The sequence below is a fragment of the Helianthus annuus genome, chromosome 1 (genome assembly GCF_002127325.2).
Source record: "Helianthus annuus cultivar XRQ/B chromosome 1, HanXRQr2.0-SUNRISE, whole genome shotgun sequence".
NCBI lineage: Eukaryota > Viridiplantae > Streptophyta > Magnoliopsida > Asterales > Asteraceae > Helianthus > Helianthus annuus.
In genome coordinates this window covers 66847499-66857635 of record NC_035433.2, presented here as the reverse complement: position 1 = coordinate 66857635, position 10137 = coordinate 66847499, and the positions used below count along the sequence as shown (strand labels likewise).

General features: G+C 43.1%; 1 protein-coding gene across 1 annotated transcript; it reads right to left on the bottom strand.

The window, feature by feature from the left end:
• Positions 1 to 1215: 1215 nt before the first annotated feature.
• Positions 1216 to 3227, bottom strand: LOC110867890 (exocyst complex component EXO70H1). Its single transcript, XM_022116949.2, has one exon. The coding sequence runs from the start codon at positions 3162 to 3164 to the stop codon at positions 1293 to 1295; it is 1872 nt and encodes a 623-aa protein (XP_021972641.1). The 5' UTR covers positions 3165 to 3227; the 3' UTR covers positions 1216 to 1292.
• Between the last annotated feature and the right edge of the window lie 6910 nt (positions 3228 to 10137).

Here is a 10137-nt window from a genome sequence, read left to right as displayed (position 1 = left end):
CATCTTTTTTGCCTTCTACCTCTTCTTCACCTGGTTCTAAAGCTTGCAGTATTTCCCTGAACTCGAAAAACCGCCTTGATCCTGATTGGCCAGATGTTGTAATTAGTTGAAGTCAACATCGGACATTGTAAGCTTGTAGAAGCCGGATCTTTTGCTGCAACTGGTGGTGGTCTCGAACCTTCGCCTTCAACCATGTTTCTCCTCCTACGATGTTCTCTTTCACGCAGATCTTCTCTTCTAAAAACAACTCGGCTGCAATAAACTTTCACGCTCCAGTCGTTCAATTAAAGCCTTCGATGTCTACTGCCACTATTGCTTGCGATACCTTCTGCCACCGCTGGAGTTCCCTTGTCGGTACCTTCGACGCCAGAAAACCCTAATTAACAGTGTCGCCGGTCGCTGCCTCTTGCCACTGCCGGTGTTCTTCCCGTCGGTTCCTTTGTCAACGAAAAACAAGTTTGTTTTCCTCCGATTCAGTTGATGTCGAAGGTACAAACATAGTCGTTGGGATGTTGAACTGGCTCTGATACCAATTCAAGTCCCAATCGATTAATTAAACACATGAGTTTTAGGAATTAGCTCTCCTTTATTCATAAAATTGACTCAAAACGAATATCACTCATAACCACAATAATCCAAGATGGATTGGTTATATAGTGGTAGAAATCCTAATTGAAACATAATCCTACTTCTAGTAAAACATAAACATCATATCTAACTAAAATAAGAAATTAGATAATTATCCACAGCAATTGTTCGACCCCAAGGGGGCAGGGGTTTGTGTTCGGGAGGTTGGGGTTTGCAATTCAGAAAGGGTTGGCGGCGCAGCTTGTTGCCCGTCTACCTTCTGTTTTGATGTAACTTAACAAGTTTTTTGGTTATATTAATAAACGAACATGTATTTTATCAAAAAAAAAGAAAAAAAAAAGATAATTATCTCTAACTCTTATAATTATCTTCAATTAAGATTAACGTTAAACACCCCTGCTCCTTTAGAGATGTTCACGTTTGGCCCAACCCGTTGGCTCGGGTTCGGGTATTATGCGATACAGTCCAACAATTTCTTTGGATGGATTTGCCGCTCGAATTCTACTCATTTTGGATTCGGTTGAATTCGAATGTGCCCAAATTCAAATTTATTTTCAGAAATGGCAAACTCAAATAACTTAAAAATCCGAAATAATTAACACCCCTAGCTAATGATCAATATGAGAATTACCAAAACACTTAAAGAATTATATTATTTCTAGTTGTCAATATTGTTTTTACACCAAAAGATACCCTGAACCGTCTCAACGGCTACGCGATAAGGTGCTTGAAGACGAATGTGCACTTCCCGGAGCTCCGGTACCATGGAACAAATTCGACAAATAATTACCTAAATCATCTGGAGCATATTTCACCACCGATTCAACCCCTTGGAAACACCCTCGGTACCCTTCATACAATCTCCGGTAAGCCGGCAAAATCCTTTTTGACAACGATATTTTAATATCATCCCGGAGTTTCGAGTCTGAGATAATCCACGTGGACTGTTTCCGGCACGCGTCGTTGAACTCTAGATTAAACCGCCTAAAACAATCTCTCGCTGATTCAATCGGTAAATTTTCAACCGTCGTATTTGTCGGCAACGATGTAACCACTTTACTCCATGCCATGCGTTCATAATTTCCGGCGTATTGTTTCACTTTCTGCTCGTGTTTGACCAGCCAGTCTTCTCCGATCAGGAGCCGTAAATTAGAGTTACTAACTTTTGAAACGACGTAGTTTAAGTTGTTGACGAGGAAGAGATACGACTGAGCTACGTCCTTGTAAAGCTCGGCGCCCGCGTCGATTTTACAAAGTAATACGAGGACGAGCCACGCGAAGCGTGAGGAGATCGAAGACGATTCCTCGGAATTGGTGTATGAGATGTAAGATTCCGGTAATGGCGAATGGACCTCAAGCGGCCAGTCAGCGAGAATATCGGAGAGTGCCTCGCTGTAATCGCTTAAGAAAACTAAGTAATTCATGACGTAACGCGTGAGCGGATGGATTCCTCCGCTCACGACTGGAGTTTTTAATATCTCCTTTTGCATGGCGGCCTCGAAGTCCGTTAACATAGTGCGGACCGCGTCACCTAGCTTTACATAGGACGCGACCACCTGTGTGCGGACGGCCGCCATGGATTCAAAGGAGAAAATCATCTCGATCTCAGACCACTGGTCTGAGATCGCGCTGTACATATCCAGTGTCCTGAACATTCTATCCATCGATTTCTTCGATTTCGCCACGAATTCGGGGAACTCGAACAACGCGATGGCGCGTTCCTTACATATTTCTGAAAAACACGACTCTCGTATTTTCTCAGAAGACGAAAACACATAGTCGCAGAGAATTCGTTCACCCAAAAAGAGCGATTTAACCGCGATTTTCTCCGCGTATAACCAAGTCTTAATCTTAGGTTCCAAAACTTCCCAATCCATTTTGTTCAACTGATTCAAGCTATATTTCTCGACTCCGAGATTATACAACGTCTCGTCAACAATCGATTTCCTAAGAATTTTGTAAATCTTGACACACTCTTTACCATAACCAGAACCGATCATACAATCCGCAATCGATTTAAGATCCGCCATAACTATCTCCGAAACCGAAACTCTATCTCCATCCGAAACCGTGGTTCCAGACATCGAAACACGATCATCCTCCTCGGACGCGTTATCATCGTCCGAAACACTCGATCTAGCCCTCGAAGACCGGTTAGAAACCGACTCCGAATCAAGAACATCTCGGTTCGCGGATAACATTTGATAAAACTCCTTCTCCAACCTCTTCATGGCAACTTGCATCAACTTTTGAGCATGAATAATCTTCTCCGAGCTCGCGCTCTCGGACACGAACAAACGCATTGCGGACTGCAAGTTGTTAACCGATTTGATAAACTCTCGAGCTTGTCGTCTGTCTCCGGTGAACAAATAGTCGAGTTTCGAGTAAAACGGAGAGTCTAGATCCCATCTTGTGATTACTTGTTCAGCGTATAACAAATCTTCTTCCTGGAGGGAAGCGGAAAAGGTTCGGTGGTGAGAAGGGGTGGTCACCGGAGTTCTTGCCGGAGAATGGGTGGATGAATGTGAATGCGACGGTGATGAAGTTTTAGAAGATGTAAAAAGCAAACCCCTCATGATTTCAAGTATTTAACAAAACTTTTCAGTTAATAAGAGAAAATACAGATTGTGGGAGTTGATTACAAGAGTTTATACAAAAAAAAGTGTTCAAATAATGAGAGAAAATTTGGAAGTGAGAGAAGTGAACAAGGTAGAGTGGTATTTATAGAAGGTTAGGGTTGAGGGGTGGTGGTGTGGAATGGGTCAAAGGGTTTGACTTGGTAACATTGTGACAAAAGCGCCGTTGCAAAATTGGACAAGTATGAGGGATTGAAATGTAAGATAAGAAAGTCATACAACGCTTGATATAATTGTTGGTGACTTGGGTTGCACGATATTGATATCACATTTGATATTATCAGAAGTCAGAGTACGAAAAGCTAACACAAAATTAAAAAAAAAAAGTGTAATGAACATCTAAAATTGATGATAAAAGTCATTCACGTATGTATCTGAGAATTCATTTATCATGTTCAAGTTCGAGAAATATGTCTTTTACATATTATATTTTTTTAATTTTAAACTTTTACTAGTAACTAAAATCATGTCATAATGCGGTAGTCCATTTGATAGAGACACGTACCTTTTAGAAACAAATAATCTAATCAGTTAACTCACAAATGGTACAATTAGAAATTAAGTAGTTATGAAAACCAACTAATTCACTACAATAGAATTTGACTATATGTAGTGACAATATCTTAGCGATTAACACTTATAGTGACAATTTTTAGATTCTATTCCCACGAATCTGAGTGTAGAAGACATATAGCGACAATATGTCGCCAGTATAGATAAAAACTTATTGTCGCTATAGGTTTTAATTCTTGTACTGTAAAAATACCTTCTGTATTGTTCTCAAGGATTCACGAGATCATAGACCGTGTTCAAGATGGTACAATTCAAAATCGTGGTGTAGTTAGGTTTTTGTAAGGAGGGTACAATGTTAAATTTTAAATAATTAACAGAATCTGATTAAAGACGAGGGATTAACATGCAATTAAACGAAGAGAATTAATTAGTGTTTGAAAAATTGATTCACCCTAAATTCTGTTAACTTTTAGAAATTTAAAATGCCTAATACATTAAAAAATGATCACTATCATTATACTCAGTAAAATCTCACCAATAACAAAAAGCTAAGTTGGGTCAGAGGATGGTATGATATAGAAAATCTTAACTCTACTCTATTGGAATAACGAGACTACTTCCACTGAGACCATCAACTTGATTGTAGTTTTGTATCAAGACTTAAACATAAGACACATAACACTCAGCAATTGGGAGAAAGGCCGATTAATGCATGTACCCGCTTATCTTGCGGCTATCAACGCTACCACATGATGCATGATTAACCGGCCCCTACTTTTAACGTTATTTTCACGAAATTATTAAAATAACAATAAACTTAGTGCACTTTCACTTTTATCACGAGTGTAGCGGGGCGTTATGATAATATCATAAAATAGTAGTCGACTTTCAACGTTATTTGGCTATAAGGCCAGGGGGTGTGGCTTAGCGTTACCCCGCTAACAAGGCAAACATAGCGCCTCTGGGGTGCCATCGTCCACACCGTGCAAATGAAATTGGGGTGCAGGCGGGGCTCACATCTTTTCAACTAATAAAATCTTTTTTTTTTAATTTTGTTTAATAGAGGGGCTTTATACCACACCCTGCAAGTTAAAGAAAAGAGGCTTTATACCACATCCTCCGGCCTAACTATTATATTAATAATTTGTCTAACTACAAGAATCATTCAATTTTGCTATAACTATTATATTAATAATTTGTCTAACTACAAGAATCATTCAAGATTTAGTTTTGTTTCGTTGTCGTGAATTTCTTTACAAATGATTGATCGATGTCAAAGTTCTGTTAATCTAATATAAATACAAGGATAAAGATTGATGTAAACATTTTACAAGTTGTTGACGATAAAAACTCGGAGTGATACATCACTAGAAATCTCAAAGGTGATAGCTTGCTTATCTTTCATTTATGCTATATCCTTGTTAACGTCAAGAAAAGTTAAATCTGGATCTACGATTAATTACACACGTGTTTCAGTTACTATATCTTCTAGACATATGTCATCAAATTAGTTCGTTTCATAAAATTAGTAGTTAATTTGTCTTGAGATTAAAAAATATTAGTTTTAGTCAATTACATGCTTTATCATTTATCTATATACTATACTATATACTATACTACGTTAGTTCCCCGTGTGTTACACGGGTTGAACAATTTAAACTATATAATAAATATTTCTTGTAAATGCAAATCAAAGACGGAGACATTTATATATATTTGATAAATAATGAAACTAATAATAATAGTAAAAAAATCTCATACATGCGTACAAAGTCGTCTGTAAGAATTCATGTACCCTGTTTGAGCTCGAAAAAATATGTTCTTTCGTAATGTTTTAATATTATTATTTAATTTTAAAATAAAATGGGTATTGGGCTCAGTAAGAGCATGTTTGGTTATGTTTTTTGAAACAACTTATAGACTTATTGGGGTTTTGGAAAAGTCAGTATGGAGTGTCTTATTGACTTATTGGTTTTTTCCTCTCACATTGAAGGGGTATGGTCCCAAAAAGCCGCGCAAACCTTCGCTAAGGTTGCGCGCGAGACCATACTCCTTATTTCAGTAAACTTACTACTAAGACCCTCGCGCGGCCCACACCACATTCTGATCTATCCCGCGCGAGGCACAGCCCACAAGAAGCTCAGATATCAGCACTTAGCATAAAATAATGGAACAAATGAGCATACTAACCCGCGCGGGTTAGTTTGGTGCCCAACAAGAACCACACAGTAGTGAAGCGCAACGCTACCTACAGGGGTACACAAGGTACAAGTGGCAGTAAAAGGAGCCAATGAGCGTCCAGCAGGCTCTGGTCAATCGTGCGCCACGATCGTCTGACGAGAAGTACACAAGGACGCCTACGTGGCACCAATCAGAGGACAGAGACAACTGTCCCACGATCTCCACTTGTCTGCTGATGGCAGAAGGACAACAAGGCCAACAACAATGACACGTGGCTCCAATCAGGGTGCGCCAGCACCAAGGAACTTCTAGAAGCCACTAAACGGTCGACGCCAGCGAGACAAAGAGCATATCCGATATGTTGTCCGTTTCTGGCCCAAGGCCCATCAGCCCATAACCTCTTACACCTCTCCGGCTATAAATAGGGACCTCATCCCACAGGTTAAACATTCTATTCCCTCTACTCTCACTCTTAGCACTTAATTATTCCCAAAGCAGTCGCTTATTCTCACGCCGGAGCCTGGTTAAGAGGGAAACCCCCACATTCCCCTCTTAACGAGTAACGGTGTTCTGTTTTGCAGGATCGAACCATCAGGTCGGAGCTCAAATATCCATAAGAAAATTAACCATTATGATAGAAACATAAACCAAACCGATTAGTAACCTTAATCAGTTCAGTGTTTCTTCATTGGCGCCCACCGGTTTTTTCTATAACCACCCTCATCTTCTTTTATTTGAGCCTTTGACATCTTTTCATCCTTCGACTATGGCTGGTCAAGGAACCATTCCAGAGTTCGGCTTCGGAGCCAACTCTAACACGGCGTTGGGTGAAGGAATCCAAAACTTCCAAGCCCAACAAATCGAAGAAATCGGTGAAGTTGAAATCACCAATACTGGGGGTCCGCGCGGGAGCATCACCCGCATCACCCAAGTGGTCACCCCAGGGAACAACGGAGAAGGACCTTCGAACCCAGCGCCAGCTCAAAATGTATCGGCATTACTAGGCTTATCAGAAGGCGAAACTCCAGCCTCGTGGTATGCCAAGAACATCGCCACCATCAATGCAGCATACCAATCGCTGATCGCGCAGCAAGCAGTTTTGACGGCAGAACCGTCCTTGGTCACCCCTCAGAGTCAGGGGGTGCGCCAAATGCCCCCGCCAGCCAATCTACAAGGCAGAATCAACAGGCCTCCCCCTACAAGACGTTTAAGCGTACAAGACACGCGCGATACAAGAGGGGAAACGGATAGTTACTACGACTATCCGTCGAACCTTCAACGAGGCCCTGTCCACAGCCGGCTGACGCCGCGCAACATGAAAAACGAATGGGAGGAAACAGACCCAAATGATCCGACTTGGGAAGATGACGAGGGTTCGTCAGTCTTTAACCGCTTGCCAAAAAATCACGAGTACTTCAAACCGAGACAGCACATCGGTTACACAGAAGAAGCTGAAAGAGATTTCCGCCTGGCATACCGACCAGCGGAAGCTGCGGAACACTCCAAGTTCATCCCGAAAATTGCACTCGCGCCGCTTTCACGAGAGAAGCTACCCCCGACTGTCGGGAAAAATTCAATGGATTGACTGATCCAGACGATCACGTCAGAACATTCACGAGTGTGGGCTGCATGGGAGGTTGGAACATGCCCATGTGGTGCTACTTGTTTATCCAAACTCTTACCGGGGCGGCTCGCGCCTGGTTCGATAGCCTTCCGCCGGGGAAGATCAAATCATGGGTAGATTTCAAGACTCAGTTTTTGAGCTATTTCAGCCAACAGCGTCGCTACCAGCGCGACACAGCCGAAGTAGAGGATATTTGGCGAAGAGATGGTGAGGGTCTGGAGGACTTCATCACCCGTTTTAACAAAGAATGTTTGGAGATAGGCGGCGTCAGTGAACAACTCATGCGTTGTCACTTCAAGAAGGCAATACGCTGCGATAGTCTCATTAGAACTATCACAGGTAAGGATGGAATGCCGAAGGAGTGGGATAAACTCATGGAAGCCGCAAAAATCGTCGCGCAAACCGAGGAATCACTTGCTGGTAACAGGAGTTGCTACTCTGAAGATCGATTCTCCAGAGGAAACACGCGCGGCAACAACAACAAGCGTAACAAATACAAGAATAACGACTGGAAGTCTGGGAGACCAAGAGGCCACGATGACAGGCCGCGCTACAGGGAAGATGCGCGTGACACAATTGACCGAATTGGTTACAAGAAAGCGGTCAGAGACGACAATCGTGACAAGCACTGGACTCCGCTCACAAAAACGCCAAAAGAGGTATTGATGACGGAGAATCACGATTTCAAGGCTCCCAGGCCTATGACAAACAAGAAAGGGCAAGACCCCAACTTGTACTGCGACTTTCACAAAGATTCAGGGCACTTGACCGACGACTGTTATAGTTTGCGCCAAGAAATCGAGAGAGCGCTCAAGAGCGGTAAGCTAAGTCATTTGGTGAAAAACGTGCGCAAAGAAACCCGTCAACTCCAGCGCCACGATGAAGGGAACCACAAGAAAGTCCGACGCCTAGAGACTCACATGGTCAACGGATCTAGATATAGCGCGAAAGAGAAAGGCAAACGCCCCTATGAACCTCCTTGGCAGGAGCAGCAGGTCATATTCCCGGTAGTGCGCGGCGGTCCTCGCGCCACGCGACCTGTCGTCATTACCGGTATAATCGGTCATTATGAGACAGAATACATATTCATTGATCCAGGAAGTACAGCGGACATCATTTACGAGCAGTGCTTCAACCAATTTGATGAAGAGGACAAGGCGAGACTTGAGCCAGTCGATTATCCCTTGTCCGGATTCTGCAACGAGATGGTTTTTCCCCTCGGACAGATCAGTTTCCCCGTCACGTTCTCTGACGGGAAACACTCAAGAACAACAAATGTGAATTTCATGGTAATGCCAGTGAAATCGAGGCATGATGTGCTTATTGGGAGGGAAACACAAGGCGAGCTAAACATGGTGACTTCAACGCCCCATTCTGCGATAGGTTTCCCAACCAAAACAGGAGTAGCAATCATCTATGCCAAAAAGGAAGTGATGTCAACCGAAGAGCTGCGCCCAACGAAGGCGGCGAAGGTCTCCACGACCGAGCCAGAAAAATGGGTTTTAAACCGCAAATACCCAGAGCAGACTGTGACAATTGGCCATGCCATTTCGTCAGACATCCGAACACGTTTAAAGCAATTGTTGTTTCGAAACATGGATATATTTGCCTGGACCCCGGCAGACATGACCGGTGTCCCGCGCAACATAACCGAGCATTGCTTAAACACGTACCCTTCTATCGAACCAAAGGTCCAAAGAAGGCGCAGTCTGGGAGCAGACAAGACAAAAGCAATGAATGAGCAAGTATGTGAGCTGCTCAAAGCTGGGATCTTGCGAGAGGTAAGATATCAGAGTTGGGTTGCGAACCCAGTGATGGTTGAAAAGTCAAACGGCGGATGGCGCATGTGCGTAGACTACACCGATCTCAACAAGGCGTGCCCAAAGGATTGCTATTCCTTGCCTGAGATCGATAAAAAAATAGACTCTCTCGCGCCATACAGATGGAAGTGCTTTTTGGATTGCTACAAGGGGTACCATCAAGTTCAGATGAAACTCGAAGATGAAGACAAGACAGCCTTCAGAACTGATCTTGGAATCTTCTGCTACACAAAGATGCCGTTCGGCCTGAAGAATGCCGGCGCAACATACCAACGCTTGATGGACAAGACCTTCGCAGGAGACATCGGAAAGCATATTGAGGTTTACATCGATGATCTAGTGGTTAAAAGTCCCGAAGAGGACCAAATGTTGAAAGACATCGAGAAAACGTTCAACTCATTGCGCAGCGTAAATATGAAGCTAAATCCAGCCAAGTGCTCTTTTGGCATGGAAGAAGGGAAGTTTCTAGGCTTCATTGTCACAAACGGCGGTTTCAAGGTGAATCCAGAGAAAGTACAAGCCATAGAGCGAATTCCCTCACCACGAAACATCAAAGAGATGCAACGACTGGCCGGCCGACTGGCCGGCCGACTGGCCGCGCTTAATCGTTTTCTCTCCAATCACGCCGCAAAGTCGTATCCCTTCATTAGCACGTTGCGCAATTGTGTGAAGAAGCAGGAGTTCAAGTGGACTCCGGAGGCCGAAACAGCTTTTCAACAAATTAAAGCGTGTCTGATTGAACTCCCTACCCTGACTGCACCATTCGAAAAAGAGC